Source organism: Cyprinodon variegatus, unplaced genomic scaffold (assembly GCF_000732505.1).
Source record: "Cyprinodon variegatus isolate N-32 unplaced genomic scaffold, C_variegatus-1.0 Scaffold766, whole genome shotgun sequence".
Taxonomy (NCBI): domain Eukaryota; kingdom Metazoa; phylum Chordata; class Actinopteri; order Cyprinodontiformes; family Cyprinodontidae; genus Cyprinodon; species Cyprinodon variegatus.
The window spans coordinates 24,629-52,442 of NW_015151219.1; the positions used below are offsets into that span (position 1 = coordinate 24,629).

Here is a 27,814-nt window from a genome sequence, read left to right on the forward strand (position 1 = left end):
ATATATATATATATATAACGATCATGAAAACATATCGTTTATCCAGCATTGCCATTTTGGAGCTGTTGGGGGAACTCCGAATGGATTTGGAGCCAGCCACAAGGAGGACCCACGCAATACCAGATATCACAAAACTCCTTGCAACGTTGCACTTTTTTGCATCTGGGTCATTCCAGCGTACGGTTGCAGCGAGAGCTGGGATCTCCCAATCCCGTTTTTCAGAAGTGCTGTCCGACGTTCTAAATGTCATGTCGCCCTGACGCCCTACCGGAGAGAACCCCGACCTCCCCCCTGCGCCTGTGGAGCAACATGCCAATGCTGCGGGGATGCGTACGCGCAGTAATGTCATTCACAGTCACTTCTTGTGAGCCATTTGCTATGTGCATTTTTTTACAGGCCAATACAAAACACCTGTTTTCTTTTTTTTGGAGGGGGTGGGGGTGTCACTGTAAGATTTAAATTTCTTAATGCACTAGTACAAACTACTTTGCCGCAAACCGCAAAACGCGCAAAACCATCATTTAAATAGGGCGTCTCCAACAGTTTTGCACCTGCCACCAGTTACGCAATCGCTCTTGTTAAATCACCCGCAAACCATGGTTCAGCCCCTCGCGCAAAATTCCAGTTTGCGAGCGCAAATTACTGCTCGCAAAATTGGATCTTGATAAATCCGGCCCTTAGTCTGGAGATTAAAGGTATAGTGGAGGATTTTTACAAATCTTTTGAAAGACCCCCCCCCCACTTAAAAAAAGAAAATGCACACGCACAACCCTGTACTCGCTCCCGAGAGGGAACGCCTATTAAATACGTGCGAGAGCGTGCAGGAGCCCATTTCTCCTCGTGCATGCTCCGTTTAAAAGTTGCTGTTCTCATACAAGCTTACTGTGTCCGAAATGCTGGTGATGATTATCAGTCATCCAGTTCATAGTCATTCCAAAAAAGTAAAAAAAAAAAACAATCCACTGGACTTTCTTTCCAAGTTTGAAGACGTTTTGCTTCCCATCCAGGAAGGTTTTACTAAATTCAAAATGTCAGAAATAGCGTTGAGTTGGAGGCTTTATAAAGTAGCCCAACAGAGTCTTCTTTTGTTAGCCTGCAATGCCCCATACCTGTCTGTCTCTGAAAGGGGGGTCGTTAAAGGGAATCGTTAGCCTGGTTGAATAGGTGAGGTCTTCTTTTTCCCTATAAAGGGGTTGGGGCTGCCATGATAGCGGGAAGGGATCAACTCAATTGCTGTATTGCAGGTTTTTGAAAGCTGAAATCTGAGTCCACCCCCTCTGTTTAATGTTTTTTCTTTCTTAAAATAAATGGCTTCCCTTACACCCCTTCTTAAGAGGAAAATAGGTGGTTTGAGAGGGGCGTGAAGGAAGCCATCTATGTTAAGAAAAGCTATCTGAAAGTAAGGCAGTAAAGATTGTAAATGTAACATGGCGAAACATGAACCAGGAATTTTTGCAAGACTTTGTTAGTATGTCTGGAGTGTTTCTTCTTATTGCCTTATTCTACCATCCCTGGTATGTTGGTTAGAAAGAAAGCCAAGCTACTGGCAGGAGCACCCTAACCTCTCTCCGTCTTTAGATGATGATAAAACATGATGTTTGTGTCATCTGTCTCTTCCAGGCTATCCTCCTCTGCAGCCTACGCCTTTCAAGCCTCAGCCAACGAGCCAAGGAGGTACTGTAGCTGTTACATTGCAAGTTTTTATTTTACATTAGAGCAAGCAAAAGGAAAAAAAAAGAAAAATGTAAAAAGCTGTGAATAATTTGTAGCCTGGAAGTGCGAGGGAGTGCGGATTGAGAGATGTGTTTCTCTCAAGAAGGTGTGGGCAGATTTTGAAGGATTTAAAGTTATCTGAAGGCATTTGGTCCAGTTTTAACTTGTTCAGATAGATGGCTAGAAAAAAAGAGATAATTCTCAGCTTACTGTGCAACTCAGATTAATTTTCATTTATAAGAAGGAACAGATTTAAATGAAACAGTCCTGCAAAAAGATCCTTTTAAGGTTTAAGATCCTAACATTTTGTTACTAATCCTTTACCTTGTAGCTACGGTAACAGAAAGAGCGCCTTCAAACCCAATGAATAAACATGCAGCAGAATCGCCACGTAAGAGCTTTCCTCACACTACTTTTCCAGCTCTCAAAAATGTGCACATTTCTTGAGAAATCTATATTTTTGCAATATACTGGGACTTATTAAGAAACACTAAGTTTTGCTCTTTTGGATCTAGTTCCAGTGGACAGCAACATCTCTGTAGACCAGTTCTCCTTCTCTGCTGGCCTCACACAGTGCTCAACCTGCAACGGAAGTTTGGCAGTCATCCGTTTCAACAAGATACTAGTCAACGACGGAGGACACTATAATCCTCGGACAGGTACATTCCTATGTTCCCTTTCTCTACAAAATTCTTCCCTGCTTATATAGTGATAGTTGATTATATTCAAATACTTTATAAAAGTTGATCTAAGATACTTTTAAGATGGAAAGCAGTTCCTTTTTTATAACTAATGTGCACTGTTAACTCTCATCCAGATGCAGTCAAGCTAATGCTTTAAAGGGGTTTAGCTTATTTAAACTCTTGGTGTCACCCAGAATTATAAATTATGACTGGAAGAATTGGTTAAGCAGGTTTTGTTGTGAAAAAAAAAAGACTCCCGACACAGTTGTGTTTTATTTTGCATGAGTTGTTTTATAATACATCTCTGTGTCTTGTTGGATCTCCCCACAGGAGGAATTATACATCTTTTTATTGTGTTATTCACCTTACATACATCTATATATGTATATTGTCAATTTTGTATAGGAACCTTTTTTTTTTATTGGTTTATTTCTTGACAATATTAAAGTGCCTATTCCTTTCCACTCCTAAGCTTAGTCTTATTATAAATCCCTTTATTGTCCCACAATGGGGAACTGCACTCTTTGCATATAACCCATCCCCTTGGGAAGCAATGGCCTATTAATAGCACAAAGTAGACTAAAACATCTAAACAAGCATCCAATCAGGAACCAATTGAAAGATAAACTGTAATGGATTAAAAAAGTGTATGAATATTAAATAATATGCATCTTATTTGTTGTATAGCAGTGAAGTTTTCTAACCATGTAAAGGCCCAAAAATGGACTTCTTCATGTACTTATTTTAAACCAAACAGAACAAAAGCATTCAATATATCACGCAATATATAACCAACATTTGAAGTTTAACTTAAATCTGCTTTGACTGACCACATGCTGTACAAAAACAGCATTGATATAGACTTGATGTCAAAGAGAGACACTAACAGAGAAGCAATAAAACTTTTTAATGAATCGTGACATAGACACAGAGCTGGTGCATGGGGAGCCAAACGGATATGAAATGATGGGGCTTTTTTTTCTTAAGATGTACAAATAAGCATTTTGGCAGAATTCAGGTCTGTGATGCTGTTAAGCTTTGACTGTCAGACTGAAGATTTTGTCGTCTCATATTTGTCTTTTAGAAATGTATTAAAACATCATTGCATTTTCATCATCAAGTCATTTAACAATGTTTAAAGCCATCCTTTTTAATGTTTATAAGGTGAGGGCAGTTGTCGAGGGGGAAAAAAAACAGGAAAACAGGCCATTTTGGTAATCCTAGCTAAACTAAAGAATGAAAAATCTAGCCTGATCTAAAGTTAAAAAGAAAAGAAACAAAGTTTTTTTTTTTTTTTTTTTACAACATTGCTGTGGATGCATAAAACACAGCAGACTTCTGAGCATTCAGCCGGCTTAACAGCATGACACTAATACTACATTTTTCCTCATCCACAGGAATATTCACTGTACCGCACAAAGGCCGATACTTGATTTCAGGTCTGCTGACTGCAAAAGAAGGGGAGAGCATAGAAGCAGTGCTGTCCGTTTCTAACCGCAGTGTTCACAAGCTGCAGAGCTCAACCACAGCCTCAGGCAGCACCAACTGCGCCTGTGGGGGAACTGTGTCCTTCAGTCTGATTCTACCACTGAGGAAAGGAGACAGAGTCAGTCTGGTGAGAACCGGAGGCCAGCTGGCCACATCCGACACCGGAGTGGTCCTTTCCACCTACAATGCCATCTATTTGTACTCACCGGCAGCCGAAAGATAGTCAGAACGCAGCTGAGCGATACCAGCAAGGACCTCATTGTTATCATATGCCTGGACTAGACAAAATGAAAGAGAAACCATATTATACACTGACCTACTGGGATGCTGGTATGTGATGTTGTTATTGTGTGAATACTCCCAGTTATATGTTCATTTAAGCTGTTACATTGCAAGCCACTAATAGAAAGACACCTGAGCACAAGAGGCTGGGTTTGTATCTAATATATTGATTGTGAAAATAACTTTTTTGTCTATTGTAAATATCTTTTTGCCAATAAAGACCTGATTAAAACTCATCTTTAGACTATGGACATCAGGTACAGTGGCACTGTATGATATAGGCCATAAGGACAGTTTCCCAGGGTCACATTAAAATGAGAGTTACACCCTGAGCCATCCCCAGGATATCCAATAATTTATTGCATTTTAATTGCAGTGAGAGAGAAAAAAGGAAGAGCTCATTCATAGAACTACCACTGGTCAGCCACAACTGGAAAACACAATGCCTTGCTAGAGTCTCATACTCATTAAATTTTTCAACTTTGTGTTTATAAGAAAGCTGAATGTACTGTTGAGTTTTTTTTTTTTTTTTTATCATGACAGGCTGAAATCAACATGTAGCTAATTGTGAACTGGAAGGAAACATGATACACAGATTTCAATGTTTTGTAATTAAAGCTTTGAAAATTGGCAAGCATTTTTTTTATATATATATATATATAAAAGCATATTTAATGTACTACCCCAATATGTTTGTGGAAACAGGTGCACCTAAAATAATGTTAAGGTGTTTGAATGTCTGATGACCAACTAACATGTTGGTAGATCAGAGAGGAAGCTATGATGAGCACGGCTTAGTTCCTCGTCCTAAATGCAAGGAGTTTATCTGTGGAGCGACTGAATTATGGCTCCAAAGATCTGAACTCAAAAGCAAAACAAATAAAAGAATGCAGATACAGCACTCAGCCCAAATGGGAGGATTTGTTGACTATTAACAGTAGATCCTACTAATCTGGTTTTTATGGATGGGGCATGAAGAAATCCAGAAGAATTCCTCTTTAAATCATTACAGCAGTCAAGGAAGAATGTGCTCTGCTAAGATGAAACCAAAAAAACTTTTTTGTTCCACAAAAATGTATTTGTGGGAGATTACAAAAGATTGCACATTACCCAGAATACTCCATTCCCACTGTGAAATGTAATGGTAACAGTTTTCTATCGGGTTGCTTCTCTTCTGCAGGACATGGAGGTTGATCTGAGAGCCTGATATTTAGGAAACCCATCATTGTAGGAAGGATACAAGGGGATTCTATAGTGCTAACCCTGAGGTTCCTGACAACAATTGTAGATTTGATCTAAAAATGTTTAATTAATCCATATTTAACTTCTACTTCGTTCTCAAAATAGGAGAGTGCTGGCCTAGTGGGCTAGAGCAGTGCGCTTGTGCTCTGAGGAGGTCGCAACTACCCGGTGTGATCCCCACAGCCTCCACTATGGTTCTGGTAAGACCCTTAACCCCTGATTGCTCCCCAGGCGCCACACAATGGCAGCCCACTGCTCCCCAAGGGGATGGGTCAAAATGCAGAGAACGGATTTCCCCACTGTGGGACAATAAAGGGATTTACAATATGACTAAGCTTAGGAGTGGAAAGGAACTGGCACTGTAATATTGTCAAGAACCAATAAAAAATGTTTCTTTACAAAATTCCAAGGAAGGAACTGCAGATTAATAATGAAAGATTGCAACATAAGATTTTTTCTGAACGATGTCATAAACCTCGCTGGTCTCAGACGTTGCAGTAAAAAAAGACTGTTAGGAGGGGAAAAAACAAACTCTCTCTGGGATTATTACATAAATGGGGTGTGGATAAAAGTTTCTCCTTATCCCTCAGATCTAGAAAATTTTCCAAAGAACTTAGACATTAGATCAGTTTCAGTTAAACACTAAAAGACAAGCGCTGATTTTCATTCACAACTGCTTTGCTTACTGTTACTATTCATCTTTGATCTTTGTGATATTCAGTAAAACCCACTGAATATGAAACACCTAAGGGGGTTGAGCTAAATTCATTCTACGCATTTCTTCATTGAAATCAAATATCAGACTCAAAGTCAGCTTGTGATTGCTTTGAACTATATCAGCTTAAAATGAGAAGCAATTCAGAGGCAAATGGATTTGTTAGATATTTATTCCAAATGGGACAAGCCACATATTGCTAGTCTCGTTAAGCCTGTATTCATCTTCTTACCACAGATTTGTTTCTTCATACATACTTTTAACCACATTTCTATATAAATCAAACAGCATAACATAATTTATATTAATCAGAAACAATCAAATATCAAGCATTACATCCAAAAAAAACACAAATGATATACTTTTGTAAGAAATACCATGAAGAACAAGGCAACGAGACACAAAGATGTGATTATCAGCATATATACCGGATCCTTTTTCACAGCAGTAAGAACAAACAATTTATACTTTATATCCTGGAATCAGAGGATGAAGTGTGATTCTTTCACACAATATGTTTTACTTTCATAGAAAGAATGAAATTGTTTTTGTTAATTCTAAGATAAACATATCTAACTTTGAACTTTGTAGAGAAGAAGCTGAGGAATAAAAAAAACACTCACTGTTAACCACAAAACATCAGAGCAATATTAAAGAACTAAGAGAAACCAGATGTAGCCATCACTCTCTTAAGTTGTGCTTTTTTTTCATTCCCGATAACTGGTTCTGTTTGTTCAGTTTCCTTATGAGCATTTAAAGTTTTACTCTGGAGAAAGATGTCATCCTGGTCATTAAATCATGATCTTCTAAATTACACATAATGCCAAAGAAGGGCTTCTAAAAGCTTCCTGGACAGTCAAGTATTTCCTGTTTATGTCCAAACTAGAAAGGATTTCTCGTCCTCTGTTAATGACAGGAACAAAAACAGTTAATCTCGTCGGTCATACAGATGCATAAATACGCACACAAACAACTACAAGGTGGTGGGGATGTTACCCCCCCAAATATTTTTGTAAGATTTAGTTTTTTACTCTTACTTCCAACCTGCAAAACACAAAGCAGCCACTATTAAACACTTCTTTAGATCATTCTATTCCAGATAAAAATCACAGATGCTGAAGATAAAACTTTACTTATTATGTGTCATAATGGCGTAGACTACTTCCTATTTAGATTGTGAGTGAAGTGCATGTTGGTTAGAGGCAAGTAAAAGTCTACAGCTTAGACAAAGTGCAATGAACAAGTCTGAGTAAAACCACTGAGGGAGGAAAAAAAGAAGGGGTACAGCCACCCCCAACAGCAGCACTCAGTGATTTGTGTGTGCACATACATACACACTCATACCAAACACCATCCTAGAATCTCTCAGGGAAGGGTTTTCAAAAGGAAATCCTTAAACTTTAGCTGCTTTAAGATCGGACAATCTTCGCTGATGAAACATGAGTGTCAGCTCTAATGTTGACATATTCTGAGGTTTTCTGGGAATCTATACGCACCTTACATATTGATAGCTTCACCATAAAACAAACTAAACAGCCTGCTGTGGGAGAGGCGACTGAAGAGAAATAGACAAAGCCGAGAGGCTCTGCTTAAGCGCATAACAATCTGTGGCCAACCACACAAAATACCTTTTTAAGTATTTATTACATTGAATATAAATTGTTTTTTGTTTTTTCCTGACAAGCAACAGAGTTACAACAGAAATCAATAAAATAATATATTAATCTTAAATAATGACTATGTTGACAACCGAACACATCTGATTTGCAAAGAACAAACATCTTTGCTGGACAATATACCATTAAGCTGCTTCATTAAATCCCAGCTAAGTGTGGATCCATACATTCTTGGCATATTCAGAGTTTTTATGTGATTAAAAAATACCAAACATAACTCAACATGTGCTTAGTTCATGACCTTTACAAGCCAATAAAATGTGCTATGCAAGTAAAGAGTGACAAGAAAAAACTAAACCTCAAGCAGCTTTGCTACAGTAAGCTCCTGCAAAATAAGTGAGAGCATCTCACGTTTGGTGCAATCTGATATCTGCTAGCTAACTTTCCTTATTCAACAGAGGTCTCACTACTCTGGCTTGGTGCCAAACTCTTCCCTCAAGTTATAGTTAACAGGAAATGTGTCAAATGAAAAGGAAAGTAAATCAGGTGAATTTTGTGTCACCAAAATTATTTTCTTTGATAAAATTATTGAATTTAATCTCCTATCTCTGCACAGTGAGCTCAACTACAGACTGGTCCTGGAGTAGAGCTACTTGGCATTAGTAGGTGACTAGTCTGTGAAGCTTTAGCTGATGTTAAAATAAATACATTTTTTCAAGTTATGTCTTACTTTACTCTTAAACCTGTCCCTCTGGTAAAGTAATTATCGAGCTGTGTGTGTGTCTAAGTGCTATTCTATCCAGTCCACATGTGTTAAAGAGCTGCGCACAGTCCTGACCCAGGTAGATGGATGGCTGGGTGAGCATCTGTGCAGCATTAGAGCAGTTCATCAGGGTTGATTTCTGGCAGTGGCTGTCTCCAATAACAGAAGGAGCTGAATTCGGGCATCAAAAAGGCTTCGGCCTGCTCTTTACTCAGCAGAGGGAACACGTGCTCTACCAGCTCGCTAAGTCTGCCATAGCTGTAGAGACAAAGATTGGATAAATGGGATCAATAATAATGGAATTGGATGTATAGCTTTTTCTATATAGGACAAAGTTAAAGTAGATTTCATAACATGGTGCAGAAAATGTTTACAAAATAGGTGTTAACAGAAAACCTATTAGATGGCTGAAGAACAATAGGAAAAAAAAATAAATGGAGCTATCTAAGCATTAAAAAGCAGGTTTAAAGCTTTGATGTTTAATGCAAAGCAGTGAAGAAACATCTCTCTGATGTGGAGTAACAGTGAGATCATACAATTTTAAGCATCCACTTACGATGACTTGTTTCCCTTTGTCTGCTCCTGGATCAGCTCCCCTTTGGGGTTAACGGTGAAAATCCTGCACAGTGGGACTCCAACCTCTTTATAGGCAAACGCATCCTAAATGGAGACCATGATGAGAGGCTTACTGCACAAGCTAAACATTAGATAGAGCCTAAACAGATCTAAATGGAATATGAAGTCTTTTCAGTATGTGTGTTCTGTAGTGTGAAATAAACCTCAGGCATTCTTTCACTCTTAAAAAAAAAATTAATAAATCTTAAAGTGTATTCTAAGTTCTTTAGTTTTTCCTAAGTCTCTAAAAAGCAACTCAGAAATGTTGAAAACAGCCTCACATAAACAATGCAAACTGAAATGACTTCAATAATAAAACTAAGCACAAATCTCTTTTTTTCTGAAGCATTCTTTCGAAATATTTCAGAAGTACCAGTTTTTGTGTTTTTATTGTATTTTGTTTTCTCTGCTGAGCAACATGGAGAGTTTCTATGGTTGCTTCATGGGGTGTAGGTGTTTATGCAGCTGAAGACAGAATAGGATGATGCGCTGCTCTGCCAATGCTTCCCTCCCTTCCACAGATGAGGTCACAAAGGCTCATTCGTAGAAGGAGACCTCAGCTCGGGTTCAGCCCAGTACTGATTTCACTTGTTTGTGTCTCCTAACTGATAGCCAAAGAGTCATGTTGACATTGCAATACACCCTTCAGTGCATTGGCTTGCAATAAATAAAACAGTTCATGTAGGAAAACACGCACTTTAAAGTATGGGAGTGTGAGATTTTCAAACAGGCATTAACTCACATTAGCTCGATTCCCAAAGGCGGCGTAGAAAGGCTGCTTGTTATTCTGGAACAGGTTTTTGATGTCCGTAAGGCATTCAATCTTGAAGATCTCTGGTTTTTTCTCAATGACCTCTCTGAAATAAACACTTTCATGAGTCCTCACTATAAATTTGATCAATATATCTCTAGGATATATATATATATATATTATTTTTTTTTGCCTACCTTCTGGTCTATCAAAATACATACAATTTCCTTTTTTTGTTGGTAGAAAAAAAAAGCAAAGCCCAATTCAAAGATCAAATCTCAACCTGGTTGAGAAATAATTTACTCAGATGGCAAAGTTACTCTACATTAACCTATTAAGGGCAAAGAAATCGTGGCACACCTTAAAAAGCCACAATTGCAAATCAATGTGACAAATTAAAAAATAAAATAAAGTTTCCATGGTAACTACATTGTATAGGTTTCAAGGTTGTAAAAATATATTTCCACTGCTTTGCCACATGATGATTCAATATAAAGTGAAACAGGGTTACATTGGATTATAAACAGATCTACTGCAGCTGAAGCCCTTTCTGTAATATTTCTGATCATATCTGTTAATAAACTATAAACGTTGGATTTTAAATCAAAAACAGGTTATTAGGAGGACATGATGTCCAAAAGCTGACAAGCCTTAAAGTGGTGGGTGATGTTTTTGGCCGTTATAGAAGAAACCTGCTAAACAGTTAATCACCAGGTGGAGTCCTAAAACATTGAGTCGAATGAGGGTAAAGGGACAACTTTAGCAGACTCTATAAACCTCCTACAAGATGCTTCCCAGCTCATTTTTCTTTTCTACACTTGTCATATATATATACAAGTAAAATATCCAGTTTTAGCCGGTTCTGGACGTTAATCCTCGTCAAGTGATGTGCATGATGTATATATTCACCCAAGAAATGATTTAAACTTAAATGGAGAAATATAAGACCTAGTTTTCTAACAGATAATGTTACATTAAGTAAGGAGAAGTGAAAATATCCAACAACTATGAAGAGGAGATGGATGGGGATTGGTGCACTTTACTGTACCTGTGGAAGGCAGAGAATAGGCTACTGGGAGACAGCATTAGAGGCCCCCGTGGTAGGATGGTGCCTCCGTCATTGACCCACTGCAGGTAGCCTCTCGTCATGTCCGCCATGCCAATAGCCCGAGCTGAGCAGTACAAGAATTTATAGCCATTCCTGCAAATGAGAGAGGAGCACTCATAAAAAGGCTAAAAACCATTAACATTATGGCCAACAACTTCCAGATAGATTGCATTGACAGTAACTGTCCTAGTCATCAGTTTCTCCCGTGTGGCTATAATTTATTTATCTCTATAGGACTACAGCAAATATAGGACTACAAATTTAATCACCTCTTAGAAAATCAGTTAATGTTTCTTTTAGCAAGAATTAAGTCGTGGTTATAACTGAGCACAATTAGTCATCCACTTCACAGCATCCCACACAAACACTGAGAGGAAATATCAACTGCACAGAAAGCAACTGGGAATCAAAGATGGGCACTCCTAACCACTGACCAAACATTCACTCTGTCCCTGTAATTAATCCTTGTTATTGTGCACTTACTCGGCCACAGAGTGGTACAGCTTGGCAATGCCCTGATGGGTCCAGTCTTTCCCCAACTGTGGGAGAATCTGTCCAAACACATCTGATCTAAAATAAACAAACACATTATGGTGGGAATTAAAAGAGGCATGTCATTCAAATAAAAAAACTTAACAGATGTCCAGTCACCAATTAAACATGCATACAGGAAAATATAGCAGATTTTTTTCTCTATAGATTGTTAGGAATAGGTTACATAAGCCAACCCTGGTACATTAAAATTTGATCAGAAATCTAGAACATTATGGGATTTTCTCTGCTAATGAGAATTACTGGCCCCATAGGGAAGACACTGTGTCACCCTCAGCTTATGGCTGTGTGCGCTGACAGAAAAAGATGTAAATGGGCTCATTATAGTTCCTGTACTTTTCAACCTGTTCTTAAAAGAGCGCCACGTCACATGCTGGCCCCAGGGTTTGCAGAGATAATAAGCTCCAGTAGATCTGGACTTTTTTGATTTCAAATGTCACTGAACAGCCATTAAAAAAAAAAAACTACAGATATCAGTTTTTTGAGTAACTATCTGTGAGATAATTTACTCACAAAGAACTGCATAATGCTCTGGATATTTCTATTAGAAAGACAACTTTGAAAGTATAGTCGGTCTGGGAAAACAAATATATTAAAAATTGATTTATCAGCAGAACTCTGTGTTTATAATGGAATTAGTATTTTGGTTATTATATACTGTAATCCTGAAACAGGATCCAGATCTCTAAAACTGAAAAGGTCCAAAGGTCCAGGTCATTTTTCTAAAAGCTTTATCAGAAAATTTCTACAATATGAGCAGCTGATCATATATGTAAATGCTGCAGTAAACCTTAAAAAGTATATACAGATACAGTATCTCACAAAATGATTCCACCCCTCATATTAATTAAAATATATATTTGTTATGTCCCTAGCAAGAATCTCAGCACACAGCCATTAACCTATAAACCCCTGGAATTAAAAGGGAGCACACCCTGAAGGAAAAGGTGCAAATTGTGACAAAGACTCACTTATTTATAGGCTCATCTTTGTCTCATCAGAGCACAGGACTTTGTTCCAGTAATCCCTGCCCCTATGCTGGGTTTACATTGACTGTGGTGCAGCTGCTGTACAGTTGTAGTGCTGGTAATCTGTAGAAAGTCCCTCACACTGAACACTACAACTAAGCTGTCCTTGCTGGGAAAAAACGTTCACATGGGATCACGCTACTTCTGCAATTGTCAGGCAAAAATCGTTATCAGTGCTCATAAATATCCAATTTTATTAAATAATAACCCCGTTTTGTTGTCTTATTTTCACAAGTCAAGTTAACGCATGTTGCTGGGTTGATTTTATTCTGAAATTAATGGCATTTGGAAGATTGATGCAGAGACCGTGTTGTTTCCAGCCTAACTTCCTTCTTGCAGAAAGAGTTGATCTGCATGGCCTTGGTTACTGCACCCACACTGCATCGCGGCTGATTCAAGTATACCCATCGATTTTAATGATTCGGGTTTCAGTGTGAGCCTGGTGTTAGTCCGCTTCTCAAACTACAGCAATGCAGACCAGGGTTTCTCAGTTCTGGTCGAGGGTCTGGTGTTCTGCATCTTTTAGATGCGTCTCTGCTTGCCCACCTGAATCAAATGATTGAATTGCCTCCTCAGTTGATGTCAGGTTTTCCAGAGTCCTGCTAATGACCTTATTATACCTCAGGTGTGCTGAAACAGAGACACAACTAAAAGGTGCGGAACACTAGACCTCGAGGATCAGATATGAGGAACCTTGATGTAGACCAATGTAATATGTATGGCCTTAGCAATAACAGCTTGGCCCCCATCATTTCAACCTCTGCAGCACTCATTCATGTCTACTTTCAAACAAAACTTCTGAATATGACACTGATCGGGTCTACATAACTTCTTTGGTGGTAGATAGTGAGGCTATTTCTTAGTAAACCTGTCATTATTATTAACTTGGGGAGTGTTAACCTAGTGGTTAGAGCAGTGCGTTTGTGCTCTGAGAAGGTTGCGATTTTTATTATTAGTATTTACTGTATGGTGCTGCTTTGGCTCAGGGTGTTGATCTTCCTTTACGTAAAGCAACAGTTCTTTCATACAGGTCCTCTGAGTCCTCTACTCTCTTATACTGGTCACTGGATGTACCATTGCTGAACTTCCAGTGACCGGCGTGAAAGAATATGAAAGAAAACACAAAAAAAACACAACACCGATAATCAAACAGCCCTACATTCCCCCCATTCACACCTGAGGCGTTGTAACACCAACAAGCTGTATGACACTAGGGAGGAGAATAGCTCATCTCTCTGCTGCTCTCGTTTGCTGCCAGCTGTGTAGACATTAACGGCTATGTACCAAGGTATTTGAGGGACAGAAAATGAACACTAACTAAATGACAAGAATGTCATACTTTCAGTGTTTTTTGCCCAAGAACAGATTCAACAATATATTAATAGTTAGGGGATGTATTCCCTTTGGTGAGATACTGGATTCATTTATAGCTTCAGTGTCTGTTTTACAGTTTAACATGATAATCTAAACTGACAAGAATAAATAACACCAACAGTTGAAAATGATATCAGTCAGTGTTGCTCTACAGATGGTGCCCTGCTAAAAGAAGAGCTGTTTCCACTTCGGCATAATGAATGTTTACAGAACAAGATCCAACACTGACAATCTGGTCCTTTACTCATTTTAAAATAGAACTCCATTTTGAAGGAAAAGTCAAAGAGGCTCCAGTGAGACAGGGGCATAAATAGTAGTTTCTAAAAATATGCGCTGCGGTGGATGTGGATGAATTCATACAAAAAGACAATTTAAAGAAGGGACACAATATGTGCTGCACTGTGGACAATCAGTAAACAGAAAAATGCATGACTGACCCTTCTTTCAAAGTTTTAAACTTTACAGTTATGTTATTTAAAAAACTATATATATATATAAATATAAATAAATATATTTTTAGAAACCACCTACTTGGTGATGGTACCATCAATGTCAGAGATGATGACTTTGTCATCCCAGTTCCACAGGTAGATGGTCCCTTCACAGCGGCAGGTCCCCTGGTACTGGGTGGTAATGCTAAATGTCACATCATTTGGCCCCTCCTTTAGTTTAAGACTAGCCTGGGAAAATAGGCAGGATATGAAATGTAAGACCATCTGGAGAAAGAATTTTTTTTTTTTCTCCCATTCACAAGAAACTCAAACATAAGCATTCCTCTCCTGCAAAGATCTGTACAGGTCTTTAGAGCCCCCTACTGGCCTCAAGTGTAGCAAAGCAAACAAAAAATTAAGGCAATATATCCAGCCTGCAGAGGGCGCTCTGAAACATTTTATTCTTAGATAATGCAACAGTTAGGTTTACACTGGATTAATTTAATTAAAAAACTGTGTAAATGATTAACTGCAATAAAATAAGAAAGACCTATTTTAAAGTAAAAAATAATGGATGCTATTGAAGTAAACACTATATAAGAAAGTTATATGCAATAATATACTCACTATCTGATCTGAGGAAAGACGCAGTGACTTCCTGTAAGTGTGTGTAGTGGAATGGTGTCCTTCTCCTGGCTGCAGCCTCTCTTGGCAAGACACAGCGCTGACCTCCTTAGATTCTTCATCACTGGATGTTTCTCCTGCTTTGGGGCTACAAGGCAAAGTAGTTATGTTGAGATTCTTCACCACATTAAATAAAAGTTAAAAACACTTAAAATATAAAAACAGTTGAAGTTGAATAGTGTCAAGAATACAGTAGGGTATCCTTTTAATTGGAACGATTCTGGTTCTCGATAAAACAGTCTTAACTTCTTTGTGAATTTTAATTCCTTGAGGTTTTAAAGATTAATATAAGACTTCAAATGGTTATTTTCAACTCGGATATAAATATAAACCGATTACAATACCAACTAATACAAATCTTTTAAATTTTCTATTCACAGGGATACACTTTCGCATGAAAGTTTCTTTTTGAAAACCTCATTTAAACACATTCAGATTTACAGTGTCTGATGCTGCAGTTTAAGACAATTTTATTTTTTATTTATATCATTCCGACTGGGGCTCTAGGCTGAGTGTTGGAGCTGAAGACTAAAGCCATGGATTGTACTTAGAAAGGTACACATGTTCAGCTCAAGTAAACATTTAAATAGAGATGTTTCAATCTGGTTGAGTGAAGAACGATCAGATTTTAATACTCAGTCATTCAATTAAAGAGTTTCATTATTTGAAACAGATCCGAAATTAAATTAAGTTTACACTAAATAAGATCTGAAGTCTTGCCAATTCAGATTAAAGGTATCTTCATCCCATCAAAAACATGTAGGCTTAAAAGCGCAAAAAAGGCTCTGCTCTCCCTGCAAAAGCTGGCCAATGATTGCACTGGGGAAAAAAATCCCTCCAGGAACCTACCTTAGCACAAAAACCAGCGCAGCAGGTCAAAAACGAGGCTCCCATAGGATTACCAGGTCTAAAAGAAAATTAAATGTGGGATAGCTAGGATGCCTATGTGGGACAGATCTGGTTTTCCTGTATGTAGTTCTTTAGAAACAATTTTACAGTTACTTCACATCACACTCCCCTTGTATCAGCTTGAAAAATAAACTTGATAAAAGCCTCTCTGAGGATTATCTGTCACTGGCCTTACATAGTTAGACACTGTTCAACATTTTTCGTAGGGACAGAATTTATTTTCTTTAAATGTAGTTTCTGTCGTATTTTGTATTCAAATCCTTTAACTGTTCTATTTAAGGAGCATCGTGAGCAGGTTGGTCACGACATGAAGCACTGACTGCAGTTCTGTTGTCTTTGCACTTAGGAAAAGCTTATGTGAACATTTTGTTCAATTTTCTTTTCTAAATTGGTCCAGTAAAATGCAGGACATTGTTTTGACTGGTGGGACAGAAGTGGAGAATGCTAGAATGCACAGATAGAAACGTCTGGTCACAATAGGCTCTCATCCTGAGTCTGATGGTGTTTTATTATTTTGGATATAATCCCATCATAAGTGTTGCACGTTGCCAACTGATCAAGCCTTTATCGTTAAGGCACACTATCGAATGCTGCTTCCCAAACAGATGGTTGCACACACACTCCTCTGGATTCTTTTCTTTGCTGGCAATTTGCAGCTTTTTCTTACGGCCGCTGGACTGGGCATCAAATTAAAAATCAAATATACAAAATTTGAGTGACTCCTGGAGAACTGATTCCAATCGATTCTTTTCTGCCCAACTCTAGTCAAGATCTCAGTTTATCATTTTGAACGTTTTTTTATAGACTGAAGCAGCAGAGCAACAGGGAAACAAAAGTAAGTTAGGCTGGTCAGTGGGGCTCACAATGAGCCAGGAAACCATGAAAAAAATTCTTGAATCACTTTTTTTTAACGCTGTTAAATACTCTCTGAGGTGAGACAGCTGTTTAGCCACCCAACATTTTCACAAACATTCATTTGAAAAAAACCATACAGCAAGTGTTCATCTGCTAATTTTAGGCAAAAGCTCAGATGAATTATACTACATCACATTTAACTACATTTTCCAATGTAGATAATGTGAATACCAGAAGCCATTTTTTACTGACCGGAATTCACATGCGCACATACATATACATTTCTATGTATGTCAGTTTAAATAATCTTTTGGCATAACATTTTAAAACTTTTTTTTTTTTTTTTTGTATCTCTGTTAAATTTTACTCTAGATATCCAGGGTTAATTTTTTATCTCTTGTTACATACACCACTGCTGTATGTATTTTATAAAATTCAGTTCTATATCAGACCACTTTGGCATAATAAAATCTTGAAACTCCTGGTTGCAGCTACATAAATTCAACTATTGATATCACAATTTCTATTATAAAGAGCACACCTCTAAAACTGCAACTCAAGTCCCATTTATTTTGCAGTTTTAGCCAATTAACTTAAAAAAACCGAAATCTTATGGTTCTTTAAGAAGCATTTTTGGCTGCGATAAACTGCTGTGACCGCTGCTGTAAAAAAAAAAACCTTAAGTAAGACATCATTAAAATAATAGAAGCTTGAATTTGTGTATTTTCCATGATGTAGGTGGCCATTTAACATAATTCACATTTCTGAGTGTAAAACTTTGTCATTTTATTAGGTTGCAAAAATCTAACAGCAATTTTTTTAGGGAAAAATGTTTTGTTGTAATTGATTAATCAGAAAATAGATAATAGATCAAATTAACCTTGATGGCAACCCTATTTGAAAAATGTTATTTTATTTGTAAATTTAACTTGTATATTTCTCATATTCAGTTCTCTACTTTAAAGGGATAAACCTGCATTCACAAGCGTTCATATTCCAATTCTAAGCCTAGTTAAGCAATATTCTTCGAATTCCATATTTCAAAAGAACATTGATGTGTAAGACTTACGGTAAATCCAAGTTCTCCTGAGAATTAGAGGGTTCTCCATCTTCTGACTGAAACTCCTCCTTGGTTTCCAGCTTTGTCTCAGACTAAATAAGGAAATTGGGATTTTGTGAACAATTATGTATTATGTAGTTTAAGAAAAAAATATTTCATCCTTTACAAATGAGAGAATTTATATAAATACCTGTTTAACTGTACTATCTGATCTTTTTCGCCAGAACCACCAACGACCCGACTTCTTTGGCATTTTCTCCTTCATCCAGGCCTCCTCTGTAGCCTTTATTTAAAGAAAAATAAAAAAAAGGGAAAATGTTTATTTACTCCCAAGCTCATACTGTCCTTATATTACGCCTTATATTTATTTACAAAAAATAAATGCTCAAATGATAAAATTACCTTTGGTAAATTCTTCTGAAATGCCTGTAGGCTTAAAATCAGGGGTGCAGCTAGTGTCCAGTTATAATATCTAAAAAGAAACAAAAACTTAGTCATATGACGTCACATAAAGCAAGGCTTTCATATTATATAAAATAAAAAAACTTACAAACCTATTTCCTATCTTTACTACCAAGTTGGGGTTGTCTATTATTGCTGGATTTTCAGCAAACTCATGATATGTGATGATATGTTCCATAAATCTTTCTGCAAACACAGTTAAAAACACACAGTGGTAGAGTGAGACATCTGACAATACATTATTTTTACTTACTATAAGTGAAAGAGTTTTAAGGGGGTGTATACGCACTTTGAATAAAATAAAGAGATGTTTTTTTTTTTAATAGAGAAAGAGGACAGTGTTTAAAATGCCTTTTTATTATGCGTAAGCAGCTGGGAAACTGTTCTGCTGACCTTTGGATATTTCTGCATTTTCGGTGAGACCTCCACACAGAGAAAGAGTGACATCAGGGAGGTCACTGGCCGAGTCAGAGAGACATTCCGTCCCGCTGTCAGCAGCTGCACTACCCACAGACTGTGGAGACTGGGAACCTGAGCGAATCTCAGAGTCAATCCACTGCTTTGTTGTTGCCTCGGACTCACTGATGGACAGAACAGTTTCAGAAAAAAGGGCAACCAATAAAGTAAGAATACTGTTGGGTTTTTTTTTTTCATTGGAATGCAATTTGAAAGTGAATATTTCCAATTTACATAAACAGCATATACATATACATCAAAGTATTAAGTGCTTCTTGCATTAGCAAACCTCTTAGGAAAATATCTTGCAGCCACATCGGGTTCCAGTACATTTAGGTCATCTAAGTAGATATCCTCTGGACCCTGATGCTGACTCCTCTTTGGGACTCCTGTGTTTATAAAATAAAAGCACTTGTTATTTTACATTGCTTCAAAATCCCTTAAAGGTTTTTACAATGTATCATATTAAAACCAAAAATAAATTATTAAAAAATATATATATTTTGGGTGCAGGAAAACAAAACTAACCCACTACAAAAAAATCAAAGCAATGAACACAAGCTGTTAGAAAAATATAAGTCATACAGTTTTGCATATACCAAAGTAGGTTGGTGTGAAAATAAAAAGAAATATATCTTATAAAAATAACAAACAAAAAAAATTATAAAATACACATTTTGGTGTACATTACAAACAACCTTGTGAAATATCAATATTCAAATCTTGCTAAACACTCTTAACTGAATATGCTTTAATATAAACACCCCACAGGCATAATAGCTCCAGATCTAGCTCCAGTTACACTTTCCCTACTTAAGAAAAACCTTTCCCATTGACACATGGTGATGGCAGCTTCATCCTATGGGTAAGGTTTTTCTTAAGTATGGAAACCTTACCCACAGGATGATGCTGCCATCACCATGTGTCACTGTGGGGTTGATGTACTTTAGGTTGTGAGTAGAGCCAGTTTTCTTATAAACTGCTTTTGATACATTTTTTGCTCCCCTGTAGTTTACAGCAGCAAAAAGATTATGGACAAAATTGTCACACAAATGTGAGCCTTATAAAAAATCATAACAATAACATAATAGTGAAGAGTTAAATGATAAACAATAAAATGATAAACACTGATCTCACCCCTGCTTTTTGCAGATGATGTGGTTCTACTGGTTTCCTCTTATTTTTATATTTTTATATTTTATGTCCACTTCAGAGTTTTGCACTTTGTTTTAGTCAAATATGAACAAATCTATTAAATAAAATGCAAACCACATTTTGTGAAACCAAATGTACCTTTCTTCTTAGAGGGTGAATCAGTCTGCTGACTGTTTGAAGGGGTGGATGTGGTCACACTGGATGGAAGGACTTCAGGAGGCTCTGTGGGAGTCAAAGGACCCATAGACTGTACGGAGCTTGTAGAAGATAGACTATGATTTGTTACGGGGGTGACAGGGGAACGTGGCTCAGGCTTGACTATGGCACAGACTGATGAGGCTCCATCTTCCTTTCCAGGCTCTGTTTCATCCTCCATGGCCTCAGAGCTCAGGATCACACGAAAGTGGGTGTTTTCCGATGGGGTGATGGTTACTGTCTTTAGTGGTTCAGGCTTTTCCTTCTTTGTGACCTGAATATTAAATGTTGTGTCAGTTCATATGAGACAGAAATAAAAAAAATAAAAATAAAAACGGTAGCAGCACAGTATAACGGAAAAAAGGAGCTTACCCTGGTTGTTTCTGGAAACTCTCCCCAGGTCCACTGCATGTGGGACTCATCCCTGAGCAAACTTTCTGAAGACTTCATCACCAGCTCTGAATCACTCTTTGGGGAAAAGGCCTGAGACAAGCCATGACTAAAAGACCAACAGTGCAACACAAACAATGCGTGTTATATAGGGGAGTTTATGCATCTTTGCTAAACAAAAGGTAGAAACTAAAGTTTAGTTTTATACATACCCATCGCCTAAAGGCCATTCACCATCAGACAACGGATAACCTTCCAAATTATGTCTTGTTGTAGGCAGTTTAGGGTCAATGTCCCTGATTGTCGAGGTTGAAGGAGACCTGCATCCAGAATGCAAAGTAAACATATGATCAAAATTCACCCCCGCAAAAAAAGATTCTACAAATAACTCTTTTGAAACCTAAAACTACCTTGATACATGTGGAGCCGATTCTTCATCAGAGCTGAGGTCCATCTCAAAAATCTCGTCATTTTGCCCAGTGCCTGACACGGCACCACCAATAGCAGCAACAGAATTACCAGAAGAGACCGATACTGGTGGGGTGAGCTCCTCTCTGCGGGGGTCACCTTTGTGCTTCTTTCTTCTTCTTTTCTTCTTTTTTGTGGCAGTGGCACTGGGAGCAGGAGGCTCGGGTGGGTCTTCCTGGTCTAAAGGATCATCCTTTGGGTCTTTAGGTGCCCTGTTCTCAACCTCTGAGATCCAGAATAGGTGACTCTCAGTGGGTATTGGGGAGGTAGCCAGGTGAGCAGGAACAATCTGCTGAAGTGGATATTCATCAACGAAAGGCTACAAGTTTAAGCAAGAGCCAAAACTAGGAGGCAAAATGACATGAATACCATACAGTACAGCATCTGTCACAGCAGAACAAACTTATGCAACCATCAGTCAAATAAGTGACTGAATAACAGTTGGTCTGCCGAAAACAACAGCAGGTGTTTTTTTTTAAGGGGTTGTTGAACTGCTGCATTTATTTTTCCTGATGCATTCTTTAAATCTTAAAGAAAGTTAAATTTGTTCGTCATAAACAGACTAATTTTAAAAACGATTAAGTGTGTATTCGGAATGCTTACATTCTCCTCCTCAGCTTCCTGGACAAAAAAGGCCTCTCCATTGTCACCAAGCTTCATATGCAGATCTACAGGATCTCCATTCACTTCAATGTCAATCTGAAAACATTTAACAGAAAATACAGGCTGACATCTGGAACACAATATAAAAACCAAGAAGCTAAAAGATCAGAATTTTTCAACCTTTTGACTAGTTTCAATCAGGAAATGTTCTAGATATGGGAATAAAGGTTTAAGAAAAACTTGAAGAGTTAAGAGAGGCGCCTTAATTGTCTAGAGAGTCAAGCCACATTACTCTTCCTTTATTTTCCTTTTGTTTTAAAACAAAATTAAACTTGCCTTATAGCAACACATTTCTCCCACAGAAGCAGAATATCTTCTCTGCTCCTTTTAAAAGAATTTAACTACTCAGACAAAAAGGCTAAAAAAAACACTTTAATTACTGTCCCTTTATCATCTTACATAACTGTTCTAAGGGAGAAATTTAAAAAGAAAAACTTGTATCTGAGGTTTAAACTCTAAAAAAAATGTGATCTAAACTGGCCACAAAAGGCTTCGGGACTAAAAGCTCTATTTTTTATTTTTTTTTTGCGATATGTTCAAACTGTTTCCGCTGCCATTTTACATGAGTAGCTGTTAAATCATTTTTGCAGAAGCTGAATGTGCTTGAAAGCTTGGAAAACAGGAGAAAATACAAACCAAAAGGCTTTTGAAATTCTTGAAGGTTGAACAAGAACATTTTTCTGTTTTCTTTTCCAAAAGACTGCCTCCTTAACTTTTCACATGGGGGCAGATTCCTGTTTATCCATCAACCACAACCTCAAGCTTTCCCTCCCAGGACTGTATGGTTAATCGGAAAATTAAGAAGCTGGATATTGAAATAAAATAGGTCACACAGAAATTATTTACCACTAGCTTGTGTCCCACCAGGCTTTAGAATTTTTTACAAACATTCATGTCTTTGGGGCTTTTATATTCTGTGGAGCTGCCATTAAAACAAAGCTTTTAAAGCTCGCTGGGGAAACTACACTGCAATAGAGCCCATTCTGTACTGTAATTTAACACCGCCATAAAATAAGAAAAAAGGTAACATCTGGAAGACACTACAGAGCAGGTTGGTTCAGACACACAAATGCTCTGTAACATGACACCAGATTGTCAGGTTGGTTTAAAAACAGCCGCCAGACTATTCTGTTAGTCCTTCTGGTTATTAGACTCCTGCTGGTGTTTTTCCATGTTTGGTCATTACTCTTTCCACAAATTTAGATTCTCTACAGCATAAAGAAGACATTTCACCTGGTCAGTGAAACTAAAGCAACTAATGCGAGGGTGGTTTTGAATCTCAAGGCCTAACTATTAATGAGACAGAATAAATTATTGTTCTACTAATCCTCAGAGTCAGAGCAGGTTTGTATTCACTTCCAGTGATTATATTTTCTTGAAAAAAATAAGTTTTTCATTGTCAATAATTTTTCACCGATCTACTTTAAAGAAAAGGATATGAGTACCTGCAGATGCTAATAAGGGCATTAATTCTGTGCACACACACTTGTTTAATTTAATCTACATGAATATTGCAAAACACAAAATAAAAGATATAAGCTGCATTGTAAAACTATATAAAATTTTTCCTTTGCTTTTCTGACAAGAGGTAAAAATCTGGGTTTTCCCAAATAGTGACTCGTAAAATAATGCTCAGAAAATTTACATCTTATAAACAATAAATTTAATGAAATAAACCCCAAAATACAATAAATATACATAGCAGCAGCCTGGCTTATTCAAAAACTGCTCCTGGGAACAGGTATGCATGTTCGTTACACAACAGCCCTTTTAGAGCTCTTGTGGACCTTTTCTTCCTTCCCCCATGCATTCAAAGTTGTAGAGCAGTTGCCATGGAAACAGTTCATTCATTCCTTTTCAGGTCCATCAGCATTCAACCTAGGTGGGTAGACCGAGTCAGATCTAAACTAATTATTCCTGTATAGTGTATAGCAAGCTAAAAGAATTTTGCAGTAAGCCAAAGAAAAATAGCCAAACTTTTTATTTTTTTTTTTACAAGTGACTATTTAAACAGCACATACATTGGGCATTGATTTAAAAGCATTTTTGCACTCATTAAAATAATATATTTCTCATCAGTTAAGACTGTTTTGGGAACGTACCAAAAGATCTGCCAGTACCCCGCATGAAAAGCCTTTTATAATTAATACAAACTCAGTTTACCCAATTTCAATTAAACTCATCTCTTCTCTGTACAGGTGGTTTTCTATAACAACTAAACACCACAGCAATGTGGGCAGAGTTATCACAAAACAAACTGTTCCAAAGCCAGTGTTGATTGGGGTATAGGTAGAAATAGAAATAAATGTTTTTTAAGAGTAAGAAGTAAGAGTAAGTTCTGGAAACAGAGGAATTTACTTGCTGGCTCGCATGTTGTGACCTCTAAGCGCTTGTTAAATGGAAAGCCAGCAAGCTGAGGAGATTATAAAAACTGCAGCATATTTTACTGTAGTGAAAAAAAAAAACAGTATAGGAGGGTACATGTGGATCTCCAGTAACCTAATAGCTAGAAGAATAAAAAACAGGACATAACATAATCAGTTTAAAGTATATAACCCATTAAAGATGTCTTAAAAACAACCTTCAAGTATCATATGTATTACATGAAAGGACTTGGATTTCAATTTACCAAGTTATTACAGGTACTCAGTTTATGGTAAAAAAAAAAAAAAAAAGAAAGAATTCGAATCTTTGCTAAATATTTGGATGAAAACTTACTAAAAATTATCTTATTTGTTTTATTTTGTTAATTCTTATAAAAAAAAGAAGAAGAATTGACATGCAGGGCCATGTTCTTCCACATTCGTTCTGTAGGATCACCTTCCTGCAGGTTTGATGTTGCTATGCTTCAAAATGTGTTTCAAATAGCTTTATAGTATTGTTTTAGAGAGGTCTGCTGATAACTTATACATTCAGTTCAGGGATGTCAACACATGGAAACATCTGTAGGTCAAAATAGAACAGCTGAAAATGAGTGCAGTAATATATTTACTCTTTAATTAAGAATAAGATACGTTTTACTGTTTCTTGTAATTAAAAAAAAAACCAAAAAGGACTTCAACAGATCAGTTCAAGGGAGCAAAGTGCAATGTTATGTAATTTACAACATGTCCTTAATGGAACACATCCACAAGATGAAAAAAGGTAAGATGAAAAAAATAAGGGCAGGTATGTTCGATGTTATATCATTTCTAGAGAGCTTCATTTAACTGTATGCATACTGTGACGCTGCGAACTGATGGCTAAAGGGTTTTTGCTGTTCGATTCAACACAAACCTTTGTTTGACCCGAGTGGTAGAACCATAAATATGCTTTTGGTTTCTTCAATACACTGCTGTAACCTTGAGTAAAAAATGTTACATATACATTTCAAAGGTTTATTACTTTTCTGGGAGAAAATAAAACTAGGCTTAATTGCAATTAAGAGCATTTGATTTTGAAACAATTTGTTTCGGAGGGTCATTTCAAATCCTTTGTGCCAAATATGACAGTTTTAAGAAAACTTTTTTTTAATAGCAATCACCAGCTGGATTGTCTCAAAGAAAGCAGAAATCTTGTAAAAATGTTTCTAATAAATAAGGAAATTAAATGAAATGGTTAAACTTTGCTCAGTTAGATGCAATCAAAGTAATCATTTCATACAGTTTGAAATCTATTTTCCAGAGGCATGTTAAACCAAAAACCAATATAAAGTGTGGAAAGAAGGGGCAAAAAGAAAAAGAAAAGTTCTACTTACTACTTTCTCTTTAGAGCGCAGGACACCAAGCTTGCCAAAGCGCACGTGGAACGGTGAACACTGGTAGGTTCCATCTCTCTGGCGGACAACCACAACGTCAATACAGCCTGAAAGCGTGGCCTGATTGATGCCCTTATACAGCTCTTTGACTGTTACGAGAACTTGACCAGCCAGCTGCCCGACGTAATTCATGGTGTGTGTCTGGAAGAAAAAAAAAAAACACTTTTAGTCTTATTTAAAGTCAAACCTTTTCAAAATATAAAACAATGCAGTATTGTCAGAGCCATCGCTCTTTAGGGAGCTAACAATGAATTTTGCTCTCAGACCTTAGGACCCCCATCTACAGTTTTATCTCAGAACTGGCATACAGACTGACAGCGAGCATTGTTATCCTATCTCTGGCTATTGTCCAACACGAACAACATCGGAGAGCAGCAAATGCCTGGACCAAAACAATGAGATAACCTAAACAGAGATCCCACAGCTCTGCAAAAAATGGAAGCAGCTGACATTGTGTTTATAGCCATAACTCTTACTTACATAAGGGCACTTTAGATATACTGCTGTGCTAGTGTGCAAAAGACAAACTTAGTCAAACTATTTTCAAAACAACATTGACCCTCAGAAACATTTTTAATGGAAATAGGTTTTTCTTTCCTGTCTTCTAAAATGACCCAATCTAAGAAAATAGCATGCAGGCCAAGGCTAGCACAAACTGCCCTGTATTCTGGTGGCCTATTTACTGAATTTGATAAAGTCCTTGGTACCATGTCACCAACTGTGTGTGTATGTGTAACTACAAATAAACATGATTTCAGTTTGTTGGGTCAGGGTCTAATTTGGTAAAGACGGTAAACAATTCCCCCTGTTGATTTCATCATGTTTATATGACCTGAAATTTTCCTACACCACAGTAACCTTTTGTTCATAATCTCACCATGGCAGGGGAGTCAGGAGGAGGGCAATATGGGCAATTTTGCAATGGTAGTCCCAGTGGAGTAAGGAGATAATTTATGTACTTAAAGGTTAATGAAAAATAACTCATCCATCACAAATTTATCCACAACCAAACAGCATTTTCATTTATGTAAATACAAGTTAAAATGCTCAAATGTGGGCCTGGTTCTAGATTAAAAAAATAGGCTTCTAGTATATAATGCATAATTATATATTTTAATATCCAAAAAAAATATAGGGATATAGATAATTCAAGAAAGCCTATCCAATAAGAGAACTCTGATGTTTTCCACCAAAGACTTTTACATTTTAGCATACAAATCGATCCTCTAAATCATTCAATGCGAATCCAAAGATTATGCTTGTAACACATTTTCCGCTGACCAGAAATGCTGTTTTTGTTACATATTATGTGAATGCAATCAAATTATAGAAGCAGTGTTAAGACTTTTACTGACCAGCACTTAATTCTAGTTTCCTTTTTGGACTGACCCTCTGATTATGATTTCCCAAATCTAGACTTCTATGATTATTCTTAACAATTATAAACAACAAACATTGACCACACAAGAAAAAAAAGAGCAACTGGTTCCAGATAGCAGTAGCAAATTAGAAATCTGTAAAGAATTACACAAACATTTCAATTAGTGCATCAAAAAGGTATATCCTAAAATGTTATTGGGCATTTACTGGATTAAAAAAGCAGTTTGTCATATAGCAGCACATTTGTTATATAATCTGAACAAATAGAAGATAAGTAGATTCAAATAATTTGATACATTCATTTTAATCAGCAGGTCAATCAGGTGCTGCATATTTTGTCATAAGTGTGACTAAAGTTCAAACTATTTGCCAGTTGAGTAAGATATTACTTTCAATATAAGGTTAAACTAAGGCAGAAATACATTTTATAAATACTGGACACATAATGGGTCTGTTGTGTAAGAAATCCTACAAACACAATAGAGTAGTTTTGATACTTAAGGCGATGATCAAGATAGGGCTGCAATTAACAAAAATTTTGCAAATAGATTAATCTGTTAAATATTTTTTCAATTACTTGATTAATAATCAAATAGCCAAATGTTTCTTACAGAAGATTTTTACAGCATCAAACCAGGTGAAACCAAAACTTTTCCACTTGCAGAGTTCTGGATACAGCATATTGACAGACAAAAAAGTTGTTTCTTTTTTTTTTAAATCTTAAATGCAAAACATTTATATGTATATATATATTAGGGGTGGAACGATTCACAAAATCCACGGTTCGGTTCGATTCACGGTTTCTGGTCACGGTTTTCGGTTCGGTTCGATACATGTTGATTGTTACACCGAAATCCCATAAAAATTTATGGAATTAATGAAAAAATCCCCCCAAAAATAATGGATTGTAATTATTTTAAATGATCTGTGAAAACCCTGGATTATTTCTGTATGTTTTGCTGCTTTGAATTTCATCATCT

The 27,814-nt window shown here is 37.0% G+C and overlaps 2 protein-coding genes across 4 annotated transcripts in view; one reads left to right on the forward strand and one right to left on the reverse strand.

Annotated features, from left to right (window-relative positions):
* The window catches only part of LOC107098291 (EMILIN-2-like), a 23,297-nt gene extending 18,640 nt beyond the window's left edge, over positions 1-4,657 (forward strand). The window contains exons 6-9 of the mRNA XM_015395881.1: positions 1,621-1,674; positions 2,045-2,104; positions 2,229-2,372; positions 3,794-4,657. Of these exons, the coding sequence (XP_015251367.1) occupies positions 1,621-1,674; positions 2,045-2,104; positions 2,229-2,372; positions 3,794-4,107 (572 nt within the window). The 3' untranslated portion in view covers positions 4,108-4,657. The remainder of the gene's footprint in view (positions 1-1,620; positions 1,675-2,044; positions 2,105-2,228; positions 2,373-3,793) is intronic.
* Positions 4,658-6,279: 1,622 nt separating this feature from the next.
* Positions 6,280-27,814, reverse strand: part of lpin2 (lipin 2) — a 27,625-nt gene continuing 6,090 nt past the window's right edge. For 2 of the 3 annotated variants that reach the window (XM_015395884.1, XM_015395882.1), the window contains exons 2-20: positions 25,395-25,595; positions 21,599-21,694; positions 20,938-21,287; positions 20,740-20,847; positions 20,510-20,636; positions 20,081-20,411; positions 19,077-19,176; positions 18,725-18,912; positions 18,424-18,517; positions 18,272-18,341; positions 18,060-18,152; positions 17,879-17,961; positions 14,989-15,133; positions 14,462-14,610; positions 11,460-11,546; positions 10,917-11,069; positions 9,860-9,974; positions 9,059-9,162; positions 6,280-8,760 (exon numbers count right to left, since the gene is read on the reverse strand). In XM_015395884.1, coding sequence (XP_015251370.1) covers positions 8,616-8,760; positions 9,059-9,162; positions 9,860-9,974; positions 10,917-11,069; positions 11,460-11,546; positions 14,462-14,610; positions 14,989-15,133; positions 17,879-17,961; positions 18,060-18,152; positions 18,272-18,341; positions 18,424-18,517; positions 18,725-18,912; positions 19,077-19,176; positions 20,081-20,411; positions 20,510-20,636; positions 20,740-20,847; positions 20,938-21,287; positions 21,599-21,694; positions 25,395-25,586 — 2,730 coding nt within the window. In that variant the 5' untranslated portion in view covers positions 25,587-25,595 and the 3' untranslated portion in view covers positions 6,280-8,615. The remainder of the gene's footprint in view (positions 8,761-9,058; positions 9,163-9,859; positions 9,975-10,916; positions 11,070-11,459; positions 11,547-14,461; positions 14,611-14,988; positions 15,134-17,878; positions 17,962-18,059; positions 18,153-18,271; positions 18,342-18,423; positions 18,518-18,724; positions 18,913-19,076; positions 19,177-20,080; positions 20,412-20,509; positions 20,637-20,739; positions 20,848-20,937; positions 21,288-21,598; positions 21,695-25,394; positions 25,596-27,814) is intronic. The other variant, XM_015395883.1, reaches the window with a different exon arrangement.